At 32.8% G+C, this 17,381-nt stretch overlaps 1 protein-coding gene across 1 annotated transcript; it reads left to right on the forward strand.

The window, feature by feature from the left end:
* Window positions 1-13: 13 nt before the first annotated feature.
* Window positions 14-15,136, forward strand: LOC133328847 (Ca(2+)/calmodulin-responsive adenylate cyclase-like). Its single transcript, XM_061537353.1, has 4 exons — window positions 14-835; window positions 922-1,814; window positions 2,319-2,682; window positions 15,061-15,136. The coding sequence occupies exons 1-4, from the start codon at window positions 135-137 to the stop codon at window positions 15,134-15,136; spliced, it is 2,034 nt and encodes a 677-aa protein (XP_061393337.1). The 5' UTR covers window positions 14-134.
* The last annotated feature ends 2,245 nt before the right edge of the window (window positions 15,137-17,381 follow it).

Below are 17,381 nucleotides of genomic sequence, written 5' to 3' on the forward strand. Positions count from 1 at the left end.
CAGCGGCATCAGCAGGAGCAGCGGCCACAGCAGCCAACAACCATCATCTGGCGAACCGCAACAACGGCAGCAATGCCCTACAATGGTTATATCCATGCGATATCCAAGTGGATCCGACCTCACCAGTCATTGATATGTCAAATTTGAAGGACTTTGAGGTCAGTTCCACCACTGAGAGTCAAGGTCAGTACACCACCACGACCCAAAACAAGGGAGATTCTTGCAACAGCTTCGAATATCAGGATCGTTTGGCTTTGGCACAAAGTCAGAAGGCGGCAAACATGTCCCAGGCAACATCGGGCAGCAGTGGCAACCAAAATGTCACCAAGTCACCATTTGAGAGGGAATTGCAAAGACTGCTAAATGAATCGTCGAGAGCAAGGGGATTGACAACAAATCACAATTCGGCTGCTGCCACAGCATCGTCATCAACTGGTGGCAATATCACCTCCGGTTCTATGGGCAATGTTGAGGGTGGCAACACCACCAGCAATAGCAGCAGTCGCAACAACATTGACATCAGTTATTCGGGCAGCAACAGTAAATTAAGTTCCAATGGGTTGAATGTGGCCGCCGGTATTGGAGGCAGCGGTAGTCTGGGTAGCAACGGCAACTTGAGTGGCAGCACACCGCTCAGTGGCAACAACAATCTGAAGAACGTAACCACCGCCATGGCAGTTACAATGCTGGAAGAGCTCAACTCACCGACCAGTGGACAGAGGCAGGGTTCCAAGATACCTGTTAGTACAAGCTTTATGATTGCCAAACATCCTGTGGGTCTAGAGGCTATAAAGGAAATAACCCGCAATAAGAATCCCTCAGAATCCAGTCAAATGTAAGTAGCCGAAAACTAGAAACTAATTATTTGAGTATTTGCAGGAACTGATCTGCTCCTCTTCTTCCACTCCCCCATTGTTATAGGCAAACATCGGATACCGAATCCTGTGAAATTTTGCATGAGACTCGCAACCAATTAAATCTGGCCATGATGGATCACCATCACAATAACAGCATGACCAACAAATCGTCGACCTCAACCAATGGTACAAACTACAATAATTTTCCTCAGCAAATGACAGCGCCACCATCGCAGGGCCACCACCTGCAACAGTCATCGTCGCAGGCATCTACCAAAGAACACAATCATCGTCACAGAGTGCGGCCACGTTCCAAAGAATACGATCAAAGTCACGAGAGTCTCGATCAGTTGCAGGAGTCGGGTGAATCGAAATCGAATGGTCGTTATAATCGGCATCATCATCATCACCACCATCATCATCATCACAATCATAATTCGCATCATACACGTCCCACCCGCAATACGCATCATCATTTGGTCAACAATCACGATCAGGATGATGAACGCGATGATACCGAAGATAATTTGGCCGATGAAGAATTCGAAGATGATGAAGTGGGTCGTGATGTGCGCAAGAAACGTCTAATGCCACCGACGGAATTGGTAAATCATTATCGCAGTGATGATGACGAGGATGATGATCATATTCGTGGTGGACAGCAGTTGGAGGAAGATGATGACGACGAGGACGACGATGAGGATGATCATGAATGTGGTCCTGAAGAGGCATTAGTTGGTGGTGGCGGTCATGGGGATACAGGTCTATTAAATGGTGGTGGTGGTGCTGGCCCGAGCGGTAGTTATCACGATCACCGTTTGGATTCACTGGAAACGAATGTGATAAATGATGAGCTCAAATATGGTGCCGGTCATCATAATCATCAATCGATGGACTCAAATCATTTGGAAAGTCAATCGGAATGGTCAGATGATGATTGTCGTGAGGAGGCGACAGGTGAGTTAGGGTTTCAGGGACTATTAAGGAAAACTTTGGACTACCATTTGCACCCTTTATCACTAGGCTCACCTCTTATTGAGGTTTCCATGCATTTTTTTCCAAACGACTTCTCTTCAGAATATCTCATCCGTTTACATTGTACCTTAATAAGTAATGAGATACTGAACTTTGTTGCATTACTTGGACGCTACACAAAAATTCTGTTATTCTATAAATCTTCCGAAAAATTGTCTTGAAGATTTTTTTTCGGAAAACGCGAAATCAAAATCGTTTCCTAAGTGGGAGCATTCTCCTTGTTTTTATGGAAATTTATCCGCTTCTGAGAGATGATTTGAAAGATTTGACAGCCATTGAAAACCCAAAATATCAAATTAGAGCCAATTTGGTTGGGTATTTTTTATGTTCCTAAGGACCCATATTACCAAAATAATTAAACCTTATCCCCTCAAACTTGTGCTCCAGCAAATTATAAAACACATTCGTTCACAATTTGTCTTACAGGCGGTGCTGAATCCACTGGCTATATAACCGATGAACCCGGTCTAGAAAATATCTCTCTACTTAATGAGGCTGGTCTAACCGATGCCGAAGGTGCTTTATCCGATGTCAATTCTTTATATAATGCTCCCGATGTTGATGATACATCGGTATCGTCGCGTGCCAGTTCAAGACTCCTTAGTTTAGATTCTCTCAGTGGTCTGTATGATTGTGATATGGATTCGAAACATGAAATGGCTATTGTTAATGTCTCCAATAAGATAACTAGTAAATTTGGACCACCACAGCAGCAGCAACAACAACAACAGCAGCAACATCAACAGCAATCACAAAATCATCATCACACACATCCATCACACCAGCAGCAGCAACAACAACAAAGTTAATTAAAATCAAGGAAACTTAATATTATTAATGCATATGTATGTATATTGTACAACAACAACAAACTACCGCCTATATAGTAAATACAACAAACATTGGCGTATTATTATTATTATTCTTATAGATGATATCAACAACATTGCGCGATTAATGTAGTAACTAAAAACTCCAAATAACATTTTTTTAGAATATATTTTTCCTATTTTTCGAAATTTATTAGATTTAGGTGAATAATAACCGTATCGGAAATTGAAACTCCAGTAATATGATTACATGTTTCCTTAGGAGGGGGTTGATGCTTTAAATTTTTTGGAGGGATTTGGAAAAGAAATAGTTGGAGAGAGTACCGTTATGTTGGGCGCCACTGAATATTAATCTGCATAAATGGCCATTTTTGAAACTACTTTTTATTCACTTATTTACGAAATTTTTAAAACAAAAAATTTTGCCACTTAAATTCCTCTATAGTTTTTCGTTGGGCGCCACAGATATATGTAACTTTTTGGAGGAATTTTAAAAATAAATAATTAAAGGGAGTTAGTCAAAATTAAATATTCTTTACAAATTCCAAATTTCTCAGATATTACGTTGGGCGCCACAAAATAATAACAGAATATTAACTTTTTCAAATTTAAATATGGAATATTCCTTACAAATTCCAAATTTCTCAGACATTACGTTGGGCGCCACAGAATATTAACTTTAATGACTTGCGATTTTAAAATATTAAATTTTTATAACTAAAATGTCTTCAAGACTTTTTCATTGAACGCCACAAAATTGTATCATTAAAATATAAGTCCAATAAAATGCTCATAAATCCGGAAGTCTCTGGAGAAAAATCGTTTCGATGCAAACAGGACTGACATTTCTATGTGCAATCATTGTTCCGCTAAGTACTGCAAAATGTCATTAAGATCTTTATCTCCCGGAACAGTATTCGCATAAGGTATTTCATGTTGTAATACGGATTTTTGTATAATTTTTATTGCAAAGCCTCGAGATTTTTTTTTTTTTTTGTAATACAATCGAAATCGTTTATAACGACACCATTTATAACAACATATCGGTTATAATGACCTATCCAAGAGTTCCCAGGAAAGTTCTACCCATTATTTGATATCGTTTATAACGACATATCGTTTATAGCGATCCATTTCGCAGGTTCTTCTTCGCCATTGTTATAAGCGATTTCGACTGTGTAACAAATTAAATTTTCAACGTTAACTTCTCATAGCATCCGAATTTAATTAATTCATCCCTATTCGTTAAACGGTAAAGATCGTTACTGTGAAATTCGTTGGGCGCCACACATAGTCATCATGATTTTTCAGAAATCAAATATTCCGTAAAACCTTAAACAGCAATATTTCAATATTTGCATTTATACATTTGGTCATATATTGGACACCAAAACTCATTGGGCGCCACCTGGCAAATTTTTTAACGTAATATAACAAATTAAATTTCAATATAAAACTTCTGATATCACCCAAATATCAAAGAGTCCAAATAAATGTCATTTATAACCCCCTTTGAATTCATAGATTAGGTTATTTGTTGTGCGACAAAAATCGTTGGGCGCCAAATAGGGATTTTAACGCTGATGGTGTACTTCAGCTTCTGACATTATTATTATTTAAGGTCTATGATGTCGTTGAACGCCAAAAAATGTTGGGCGCCTAAAATTGTCAACTAAATTTTTCATATATGAAATATTCACTACAATCAACATTGTTTTGAAAATAATTGTCCTGCATATGCGGTTTGGAAGTAATATATGAGGGTTTTTATTGGACACCAAAAACGTTGGGCGCCAGCTGGGGATCTTACGCTGATGAAACAAATTTCTGCCGTGAACTTCTAATACCTATAAATTTATACATTCGGTTAATTGTATGGCCACGTTGGGCGCCATTAGGGTATTTTATTGCAGATATAAAATATTAAATTTCCTACCAAAACTTCTGACAGCGTTCGAATTTATTGTCCATAATATATGTTTCTATAGCGGTTGCCATTAAACAGAAAATCTTTAATGTGTAATTTGTTGGGCGCCACAAATAACCATCACACGTTTTTAGATATCAAACAAATATTCTCTTAAACCTTAGTCGACAATATTTCACAATAACTGCTTTATATATCCTTTTTTTTGGATTCCGTGTTGGGCGGCAAAGTAGTATAAAAAATACTTTATATAACGATTTGTTTTAAATATTTAATGATTTTATTGTTTATGGTGGCTTCAATTTGTTTTCCTTCTCCAATTATTTTGTTTTAAATCCTACAAAAAATATTTGGCTTCAACACCTTTCCAAAGGAAACAAAAATTTGAAAAAGGTGTCTATTAAAAATATATGAATACAAATAATATAAAAACAAATTAAAATTTTCAAATTTCTTAATGTGTATGTGTTAAAAAAAGTAAATATACAAAAAAACACACAATAAGAAAAAAATAAAGTATTTTTTGATAGCAGTATATATATATGTATACAAACACTGACTCTATTATATATGTATGTACATTTAACTAGTATATAAACAGTCATTGAGTAAAAAAACAAAAATGATTTGAGAGTAAAAGGTATTTTTTTAAGTTCAACAAAAAATATATATAAAAACCAACTATGATTCTAAAGGAAAAACGTAAACAAGAAAAAATATATATTAAGAAAGGAAAAATGAATAACTTAATTAGTTTTAGTTGCAACTCGTATTAAAAATTAAAAAAAAAATTAAACAAAAAATTGGAAGACTCTTAAGGGCAAAAAAGGAAGAAAATTATCAAATTAATTATTGAAACCCCTAATCTATAAATTATTGTAATTATTAAACAAACAAAAAAAAACCAACCAACTGAAGGTAATGCTTTAACTAAACTGTTAAAAAAAAGAAACAAAAACAAACTTAAGAAACAAAATTTAACTCTTTAAGAAAAACAACTTGTCAAATGTCATTAAACAAAATGCCAAAACTAAAGCTTATATATGAGATATTAAAAATCGAATACACACAAAAATAGTTTATCATATTTTTTATTTTTGTTTTTTTTTTCATTAACATTTCACACAGTGACTCAAAATAAAAAATATTTAGGAAGGACATTTTGAAATAAATATGGAATATAATATTTTTCATCAAATAATCGAAACAAAAATTTATACAGAATACAATTTGTTCAGATTTAAAGGGCAATTCCTCAGAAAAACACATATTCTTTCTGAGTAAAATTGAATAACTCCGTAGACTAATTATTCAAAAAAAGGACGTTAAGGTGATTAACTATTTTTTTAAATATAATTTTTGGGAAATTAACCAATTACTTTTCTGTGGTTGCTTTCATTATAAAAACATGCTATATAAATACCCATTTCAATAGTTTCCATAAAATGAGTTGATTTTTTTTCAATTACTATTTTAACACTACATTGCCGAAGGCAGTCATTTTGACCGCTTTTCAATTTCAAGTACAAAAACAACTGTGCATATAAATAAAGGTTTTGGTATTAATAACCGTAAAAAAAAACAAAATTATTTTTTGTGTTTTTTTTTTGTAGCTTCTGCTACCTCTTTATTCGAGTTCAATTCTTTGACTAAATTACAATAATACAATTTTGGTATATTAAAAGTTAAAAAGTGTTGGCTAAGCGTTTCTTGTTTTCTTTGCACCCGAAAAATAATTATTGATTGATTTCGGTTGGGAAAAAAATTAATGATTTTGCAAATTTTGGGTCAACGACAGAAGCGTGTTTACAAATGTGATATTTCTTAATAATCTAAAAAAATGCTAAAGAAGCAAGTGCAATGAAAAGTGTGTTATTTATGAAAAGTAATCATTTTTTAAATTAGGACGCGGTTGGTATATAATTGCTAAAGAAGCAAGTGCAAGAAAAACAGGAAACGCGTGTTATTTATGAAAGGTAATCATTTTTTAAATTAGGACGCGGTGGGGTGATATCGTAACCCCCTCTCGGTTAGATTGAGGCTCCGACGAAATTTGAGAATGGTTGCCTTTCTTTTGCAAAATATAGGTATTACAATTAATAAGATTATTAAAATTAATAATGTAGTGCTATTTGATGCTATATTATATATTCTATTTATCTGTTGAGTTTTGCTAAAATCATCTTCGTACTTTATTTGTTTTATATATAGATCTTCCAAATTTAATTCATTATATGTTCCATTTTCTTTTACTTGTTTTAGGAGAGAAGTTTGTATTATTTTACCCTGAATTGTAATTGATAGTTTGGAATTTCTTTTTCCTTTTTATATGAGACTTATAATATTTATGGTTTCGATCTGTTATTACATGATCGCCATCTAATTCAGTTACGGTCACTTTTAGAAATTTGGAATGATTTTTTCCGCCTCTTTCGTCTTTTAGATATATTGGTCCTGTCTGGATTTCTACATTCTCACGGGTTTCGTTTAATTTATTTATGGTCCTTTCTTTTGTCTTTATTATTTTTTCTTTAATTAAGGGATACTCATCCTGACTTATTTTTCCGTTTTTGAAATCTATTGGTTTTTTTATCAGTTGTCGAATGTATCGTATTGTTATAATACATTATTATTCTATACATTTTTTCTTCGACGCTTTCAGTGTCTTTGTTAGGGTCATGTTTTAAAAGTCTATGTTCATTTATTGTATTGTGGAGTCTTTAGACATCCGCATTTGAGGTATGATTATTGTTTGAGGTATAGTGTATATTGATTTCCTGTTCTCTTAAAAATTCCCGAGGGGGCAGCGCTTTAAACCATAATTCGTTGTCCATAATCAATTTTTTTATACTTCCAACGGTTGAGAGATATTGTGTCAGCGCTTTTATTCTTATAGCCTGAGCGTGTTTTGAGAATTTATCAAGAAATGTTAGAAATAGTGTTTTTTCTAGACTATAAAAGACGTCTGCATGGATGATTTCTCCGGGTTCGTCAGGTGTTTCAGTAATTTTGTATTGGTGTTTAACAGGGTTTCTTTCATATTTTTCTTTGTTACATATATCACAATTATTGATGAATTGTGTTATACGTAATTTTAATTGTGGGTGATATGCCTCGACTTTTAATTCCGCAAAATTTTCATTAATTCCTCTATTATTATTTTTTAGATGTTCTTTTTCTATTATTTCTGTCAATTCATTTTCATCTATAACGTCTTTAAGGAGAAATTTACAACGTAATACCTTAAAATTTTGGTTTTCTCCAAAGTATTTATCAAAAACCTTTTCTAGTTCACTAAAAACAGATTCGTCATTTACAAAAATTGCATTGGTTTTTTCCGGATCAAAATGACTTTTTAGTAAAGTAATTATAGTTTCTTCATCGAATGTTTTTGCGTAAATTGTTTTACTATTATTCTTGAAAATATGTTCATTTTTTATCTTTAGTGATCCTGACATTGTTTTATGAATTATGATTTGTCTTTTATAAAAGTTAAGTGGATTATTTGTTTCTGGAATAGTCCATCTTCCATCTTCGTTGAAGTGAATTTCTGTCGATAATTATTATTGCTGTTTCCCCGATAATTATTACGATTATTGTTATAATATTGGTTTCTTTTATTATTTGCTTGGTTCCCTACACATTCCCTTTTCCTGTCATGTTCTTCATTTCTCCAATTTTTTTCTTTGTCATTTTTTATAATGTGACCGTCTTTTCCCATACGGTCATAACCATTTTCAAATAAAATATCCATTGCAGATTCCAACGTTTCTGGATTTCTGCAGGTTAAAACAGTGCGCATAGGTTCTGGCATTTTAGTTTTAAAAATGTGCAGTGCCGATCTCCTGTTATTGAGAGATACTTGTTTGGCTGCTTCGCCTTCTCCTAGCACTTGTAAAGCTTTGTTATTAAGTCTCCTTAATCTATGTTTTATTTCGTTATAAAAATCTATTGTGGTACTTTCAAAACTGACGGCCCGTAGCTTAGCCTTCGTCGTAAAGTTGTTCGCAATTCTTTTTTTCTCCAAAGTTATTTTCAAGTATTGATTTTATTTCAGTCCAGGACTGTGCCTGGGTATTTATTTCTATTATTTCTTTCGCACTACCGCTTAGGCGACTTTTTATTATATCAGAAAAAAGTAATTGAGACAGTTCGTCAGAAGTCCTAAGCATAGGATGTATGCGATCTATAAGTCTTGTAAAATTAATTAGGTCATTGCGGTTTCCGTTATATATTGGGATTGTGTTCAGGTATTTAATGGGGTCTAGTTGTATTTGGTTAGGAAGAGCCATTTTATACTAAATATATATATTCTAAATTTAATAATATAATTATAGTAAATGATATAATAATATAATATAAAATAGTCCTTACTTTTATTCAGCAATTTGACAGATCTCAGTTCCTTCTGGTTTCTTGGTTTGCTCTCTTGGATAGATAATTCGGTAGATGATGCTGTTATTGATAGATAATTCGGCAGATGATTTCTTCCTTCTTTTTGGCACTGTTCCACTGTATCTTTCAGTTAAAAGGATATGTAGAAAAAATTTTAAAATTTTTGTTTTTTATTATTAGTTTAGGAATATCCTTTAAACTTTGGATACTTCTTATTAATTTTTTTAAGGATTATTTTCTTTCTTCACTGTTCACTTTCGCATTCCCACTTTGGAATATCCTTTAAACATTAGGATTCTTCCTATAAGTTTTAAAGGGTTCTTTTCTTTATTCACTGAACACTTTCCCACTTTGGGATATCCTTCAAACTAGGATTATTCCTAATTGTTTTTTTAAAGGATTTTTTTACTGTTCACTATCACTTTCCAACATTGGAATATCCTTCTTTTTAAGGATTTTTTCTCTTCACTGTTCACTATCACTTTCCAACTTTGGAATATCCTTCGAATTAGGATTTTTCGTCTTAGTTTTTAAAAAATTATTTTCTTTACTTCCGTTTTGGGATCTCATAAAAAAACATTAATATGTTTAATTAGGATATTATTAATTCTTTAATAAATATCCTATCTGAGATATCCCATCCTCATCGCCAATAAAAGTTTTGGTATTAATAACCGTAAAAAAAAACAAAATTATTATTTTTTCTTTTGTAGCTTCTGCTACCTCTTTATTCGAGTTCAATTCTTTGACTAAATTACAATAATACAATTTTGGTATATTAAAAGTTAAAAAGTGTTGACTAAGCGTTTCTTGTTTTCTTTGCACCCGAAAAAAAATTATTGATTGATTTCGTTTGGGAAGAAAATTAACCATTTTTAAATAAGGACGCGGTGGGGTGATATCGTAAGTCATATACTGACACTTTTTTTAAAATTTTTTGTGACTTTTTGACACATAGAATTACGTTTATTGTAAAAAAAAGTCACCAAACTTTAAAAAGCTGTGTCATTATATACACAGTTGTTGTTGTACTTGAAATAGAAAAGCGGTCAAAATAACTGCCTTCGGCAATCTAGTGTTAAAATAGTAATAGAAAAAAATCAACTCTTTTTATGGAAACTATTGCTGAGGAATAACAATTCATTTTTAGATACCTTGACACCCTTTTCAATACTCATCGATAGAGATGTCAATCCGAACTATTAAAAAATGTTAGAATATCGCGGCGTGAGTCTATTTTGCTACCAAATTGCAATTTCTTGCGAGTTTCCGCAAATAATCTGAGAACTCAATAGAAGTATTTTACAAAAATCATTACAAATTATCGGAATGAAATAGATTTTCCATAAAAAATTAGATTTGCTTAGAAATAATTAACGTTGGACAGGGTTCTACACAAGTACAGTAGAACTTAAAACTTCTACAGATATTAATCCAAAGCCTGGGCCTGTGGTAATGCTAATATTGAAGAATAATTAGAATATGTAGACCCCTTTCCTTAATAGATATCATCAAAACATAGCCGTTATTTAAATTTATTAAAAAATATTCGATGTTCAGGTATAAAATACTATGCAACAGTTTTTTCCAATACATTTTTTCGGCAGTTTCTATTTTTCTTGTACCTCTTTAATCGTAGCGGAGGAAAAGCTAGGGAAGAGCGGCGATTGAGGCAAGATAACGGTTTAATTTTTTTTTTAAACACCCACCAAAAACCCATGATCCTTTTTTCCACTGCTACGGCGTTTCAGGCGAATTGCTACACGCAATCGACACATAAGTTTCAGGTAGTATTGCTTATTGACCACATCACTGAAGTTGAAAACGGAGAGAAACCCTTCAATCTTGATGCCTTTTTTCGACCTTGGCTCTTTTGGGCGTTTCCTGAAAAAATACGAAAATATAATATTTGCAGTTCACGAGATTTGAAAATAACTATTCTTTTTAGGTTAGAACTCGTATTTTAGTATATCTCCAATATTCATCCTATATTATACATTGGTATTTATCCCGGGACTGTTTCCCGTCTTTGCCATTTTTTAACACAAAATTTTGGCAGCCGAAAGTTGGCTAATAATTTTTAAAGGAGTCATGCCTTTTTGTCAGATCTTATATGTGATCTGCAGAACCACCAAAATAAATATTAATCGATCATTATCAACAAAATTTTAATGTTGTCCAGATTTGAAGCTACATGTAAAATTTCATGTCGATAGGTCTATAACCGCCGCCTGTAGATTGAGATATCATGATCGGTCTAGAATTAATATTAGGTGAGTCTAGAACCAATATTGTGTATGGTCCCAAGAGTTTATAAAGCCTCGAAATATTGGTGCTACAACATACTTGTGTAAGGTATAATTTTTATATATGTATATTTTACTTGTAGTCTGGTCAAGTCTACGGTCCGCGTTTACAGTCTTTTTTCATTTTACTGACCAAATTTCGAATCAAGGCTTAAAACATTGCATGATTTTGGTAGATGAGATGTATTTCTTGACTAACTATAGCTTTCTAAGACTTCTTCCTTCTTATTCTATTTGGGACCTGTCCTAAATTAACTCTCGGCCTCGGCAAGTCATTCTTTTTGATTATTTTATCTTCCCATTGGTGATTGAATAATCGTTCTTGAAGGTTACATCTATTTTGGGAATATTTCCATTTTCAATAAAAGTTATGTCTCTGTCATATTTATTTGCATTTTGAGCCACTGTTGTGAGATACCATTTGATAAACTGTTTTATTTTAATCGTTTATATTTCCCACAAAAAAAAATAAATAATATTGATAGGAAGTTGAAGATCCATAACAAGCAATGAATCCTACTTTTTTCAAGCGAAACAGTCACCACATAATCAGTTTTTCGACGTAATGCTTCGAAGTTCTTCTTCCATGGACATGTGTTAGGGTGACTTGTCTTCGAAGGCCTCCACGGTCGATTGCTGCTTTCTTTCAGGCTTCTACGCATAGGTCTATGATTCGTCAAATTTTTTCTGAATCCATCGAACAAAATCCAGTTTATTGTCAACTTGTGCGGCAACCAACGAGAACAAACTTTTATGTCACTTGTGGATGTTTTAGAAGAAAAGTCCACGCTTCTTATGGACCTTCAAAATCTATTCAATTTATAACCGAATTCAAAAAACTGCTGTTGCTATTTTATTTTTGTACTAAAATCCTACCTTGAAACATATTTTTGCTGCCAAATCAAACAAAATTATTTTGAAACTCAGTTGCTGATATGGTGTTATTGCTTAATAAGAATATACATTAAAAATAAAACAACGCTAAGCGTTTATTTTTCACAAAGATATTTTTTTAATATTAAGCCGTTGTATATAATTTATATGTGTTTTTTATTAACTATAAGTTACAGCTTTAAAACAAAAATATTAATAAAATAACAAAATAATATAGGAATTTTGTTGCTTAACCACAAACGCTTCCAATTGAAAATTGTTATGTCATCTTTAAAGAAAACAACAACAACAATAATAAGGCCTACATATAATAAAACAAAGTCGAATTCTCTATATGTTATATTATTCACTAAAAACATACCGCAAAAGAAAAACTACAATTTTTTTGTCATGCACAATTATGAAAAAAATCATTAATGTTTTTTAATCTCTTTTTTGGATGTAAATATATCACTTAGTAATTATATTATATATACGCCTCTTTATATCAATATATAATTATATTATAATACAAAAAAAACTTTCATTTAAATTTATTTTTTATAACTGATATTTTTCTAAAGAAATACGATTTTTTTAAGTTTTTATTATTTTTAAGTTTTTATTATGAAATGTGTGAAATTCAATTTAAGAAAATTTAAAACAAAAAAACTAATATTAAATAAAATACCTATACATATGTATGTAGATTAACCAATCACTTATATATACAAGCAAATATACAGGCATACAAAAACAACACACACACAACCATAAATACATAAATAATATCTCCAGGAATGGTCAACTATATATGAAAATATGTAATTATTCATGAATTTAAGTTATTTACCAATAAAAACAACAACATCAACAACAAAGTGAAATGAATATCAAAACATAAAAATTTTGTTTTTATTTTAAGAAAAACCACCATGTGGAGTGTCTTCAGAATTCCTTAAATAAGTTTGGACACTTATTTGGAGGCTATATCTATGCAAGTAGGTTAAGTATAATCTGAGCAAAATGCAGACACTCAAGTGAAAAAACTTGGTAAAAACGATAATATACGTACAGGACCTCTTTATGGGAGCTATATCAAAATATTAACGCCTATCGAAATATATCGGCAAATATGTTATTCAACCTCTATAGAAAAATACAGAATATTCCATATTCGCTGTTAGCATTTGCACATCAAAAATGCTAACAGCGAATATGGGACGGGGCCTTCATATGGAGGTTATGTCAAAAAATTTACCACTAATAGAGTTCTGGAAAAAAGTTTCCAAATCACGGAATACCAAATAAACACGGAGTCAAAAACCCCAAAATAGGGCGGATATACCCCATTCGCAAATATCCTAAGAAAAATGACAATGTCAGTGCAGGTCTCTATCGTGATTTGAATAAGAGACAGACGGAAGGACAAACGTACATGGCAAAAACGACATAGAATCTTGTTCTTATCAGACGAATATTTCGTGGTGGACAGGAGGGGACAAAAATATCAATTGAAAGTTTTCATAACAGCCCTACCTAAAATTCAACTAGACCGTTCGACGTTATTCACCACAAATGTAGAACACATGTAATTATATGAATGTTACCGAAATACGTCGACGTATGAATTCAACTATGACAGAATAGGGATTTGATTTTTTCTTCAATCAAATCTTTCTTCAAAGAAAATATCAATTTTTAAATAAGATTGTGAAATATTTGAACACATTTTATAATTTTGTTTCGCGATTTTGTTTTGTTCGCTAAGAGATATGGATTCGTCTTATTTGGGTATTAGAGAAGATTGTGATAAATGGCTGCAGCACAAGCTTATTTTGACCAAAGAAATTAAATTTTGTTTAATTCGAACCTACACCAATTCAAGAATATCAATTTAAAATTTATTGCATCAGCGACGGCAAGAGCGATTCTCAAAATTTAAATGCGATTTTCTCGAAATAGTAGTTTTACGAATGGCGGGCACGATAACTCAAAAACTAATAATCCAATCCGATCCAAATTTTTACTATTTATGTTATGTTATTATGTACATACATAGCTATCATATGAACTAGGATAAACGTAATCGGTCAATACTTGGTAAAAATATTCCGCCATTTTGTTAATTTTTTTTTTTGGGGATGAAAGCCTTCGCGATAATAGACAGAAAATCAAATTCACTTGCAGCTATTGCAGGTTATTTTTGAGATGACATATCTTCAGTCAAATCGAATGAGGAAAATGTAGAATGTAGATGAGTGTAGAACAATCAGTCCTTCGAACTCGATTCCTTGTGTAACCATTTCGTCTTTATTTTCTTGACTCGTAAAGAAATTACAACACTGCGAGATTTCTGGATATTAAAAAAATGCTACTCATAAGATTTTGGATGGGGTACTCAAAGATATGAAATCGATATTTGTATATTTTCATCGCCCATTTCAACTTTTACCAGATACTTGCTCTATGTTCACTAATAAATTTTGTATAAATTGTATATTAAAAAGAACAGCGGAATTCGTTTGAAATATTTATCATTAATAGAGCTCTAAATTTTTTTATTTTAATGGAGTGTCCCAGTAAATCTAATATTCGGAATTAATGTAGGTTCATATACCAATGTGTAATCCATGGATTAAATTTGTAAGCCATGTTCCCAAATTGAGGATGATAACAGCTGAAATGGAGTAGTCAATGGGTTCAAGTCAAAGCTATACAGTTTATAAAACAATTGTTTTAGGCGATTGGTGAGAGTTCGCCTTGTCTGCTGTACAACGATTAATCTTCTCTTAGGAAAATAAAGTGTGGCGAATTGCCCTCCTATGTTTCTCCAGCGGAACAGTCACCACAGTTTACGAACAACATTCGTTGGATTTCCGCTTTGTCAAATCACCTGTGACGATTTTATAAACGTCGGTTCTAAAATCGGTTCAGATTTCGATATAGATCCTATATATTTATACCCTTCACCACAGTGTGGTACAGGGTATTATGTCTTTGTGCATATGTTTGTAACAGGCAAAAAGAAACGAGATAGACATATAGTTCCTTTTGAGAATATGCATAGAATCATTTTCTAAGTTGATTTATGCATGTCCGTCCATCTGTCTGTCCATGTTAAATTGTAAACAAAGTACAGGTCACATTTATGATCCGAATTGGATGAATGTTGGCATAGGTCGGTCGGAAAAATCGGTTCAGATTTGGATATAGCTCCCATATATAGTTTCGTCCGATTTTCAGTAATTGAGGCACCAAAGCTACAAAATATGGCCAATTGCCACAAAATTTTGCATAACGTTTTGAAGTTAGTATTACCAACGGTGTGGAAAGTTTCGCTGAAATCGGTTCAGATTTGGATATAGCTCCCATATATAGTTCCATCCGATTTTCAGTAAATGGGGCACCAAAACTTCAAAATCTGGCCGATTCGCACAGAATTTTGCAGAACGTTCTGAAGTAGGTATAACCTACGGCGCGGAAAGTTTCGCGGAAATCGGTTCAGATTTAGATATAGGTTCAATATATAGTTTCGTCCGATTTTCAGTTGATAGTGCACCACAGCTCCAAAATATGGCCGATTGGCACAAAATTTTCCACAACGTTCTGAAGTTAGTGTAACCTACGGTGTGGAAAGTTCCATCCGATTTTCAGTAAATGGGGCACCAAAACTTCAAAATCTGGTCGATTCGCACAGAATTTTTCAGAACGTTCTGAAGCAGGTATAACCTACGGCGCGGAAAGTTTCGCGGAAATCGGTTCAGATTTAGATATAGGTTCAATATATAGTTTCGTCCGATTTTCAGTTGATAGTGCAGCACAGCTCCAAAATATGGCCGATTGGCACAAAATTTTCCACAACGTTCTGAAGTTAATGTAACCTACGGTGTGGAAATTTTCGCTGAAATCGGTTAAGATTTAGATATAGTTTCAATATATAGTTTCGTCCTAATGTGTATAACCTAAAGTGTGGAATGTTTCGTTGAAATCGGTTCTGATTTTGATATAACTCCGTAAATATATATATATATATATATATATATATAATCGTCCGATTTTAAGTCAATAATGAACCAAAGACCCAAATATGGCCTGTAGGCATAAAATTATTTTTGTCCGATTTGGAGTAAATAATGCACCAAGGACCCAAAATATGGCGGATATGCTCAAGGCGTACTTAAGTTAGTATAACCTTGAACGTTGAAATCGGTTCGGATTTGGATGTAGCTTTCATATATAGTAATTCCCGATTTAAATCAAATGGTGCACTAAACTCCTAATTTTTGTCCGATTGATACGAAATTTTGCACAAAGTACAAACATGAGCACAGAATGATGTAGCTGGGTTTTGTAGAAATGCAGACATATTCCATATATTTTTTTCGACCGATTTCGTGTTAATTGAGCTCCAAATAATCAAGAGATGTCCGATTGAGATATGCTTTAAATTGATTTATATAATTTGCCCCATTGTAAACAAACGACTCTATTATGACAAGTTTATGAATTGATCTAAATCGGTTCACATTTAGATAAATATCGTAAGGTTGCACAATATGCAGTTGCATACCATTGAAGAAAAATATTGTAGTCTGTATGGAAAAAAAGTCCGTCACTACAAGAAAAATCTGAAAAATCTGAAAAGGAATGTTCTGGTGTGATGCCAAATGTCCGAACCTTGACACGGTTGAATTTAAATCGTAGATGCAATTTCGCAACAATAGTCGACATAAATACAACTTATCAAGTAATGACATTTGTAAGCCACATTGCCCAATATGCCTGATGAGACGCTTAACGAACGGCGAAACGCGTCGCATAGTGGTGGGAATGTAGTATCTCTCTGGCTTTCCTTTTCATTGTAGCTCATCTCGAAAGAGCTACATGATCGGAGTTTTTTTTTAGTTTAGTTTATCCAATGGTTCGTTTGAATACATCCAAAGTTGTGAAGGCTATCATAAAGTCGGCTTTACTACTACTACTTTACTACTTTCCTAACTGTTTTTTTATGAAATTTATCCAATTTGTTCACAAAACACCCAAATATTGCCCGAATGCGAATAAATTGTGCACATCGTTCTAAATTGAGCTTAGAATGACGTCGTTGAGGTAGGTATATCTCCCATATATATTTGTGGCATGTACATGTATAATT

The sequence above is a fragment of the Musca vetustissima genome, unplaced genomic scaffold (assembly GCF_032173495.1).
Source record: "Musca vetustissima isolate MV318-11 ecotype Yass unplaced genomic scaffold, APGP_CSIRO_Mvet_v1 utg26632, whole genome shotgun sequence".
Classification (NCBI taxonomy): domain Eukaryota; kingdom Metazoa; phylum Arthropoda; class Insecta; order Diptera; family Muscidae; genus Musca; species Musca vetustissima.

Bases quoted from the DNA above. Each gene is read 5' to 3' on its own strand.
- LOC133328847 (XM_061537353.1), top strand. From the start codon at position 135: ATGTCAAATTTGAAGGACTTTGAGGTCAGTTCCACCACTGAGAGTCAA. The intron at 1,815-2,318 runs GTGAGTTAGGGT...TTTGTCTTACAG, and splicing joins TTGTCGTGAGGAGGCGACAG to GCGGTGCTGAATCCACTGGC. The intron at 2,683-15,060 runs GCAACAACAACA...ATGTTTCTCCAG, and splicing joins CATCCATCACACCAGCAGCA to CGGAACAGTCACCACAGTTT.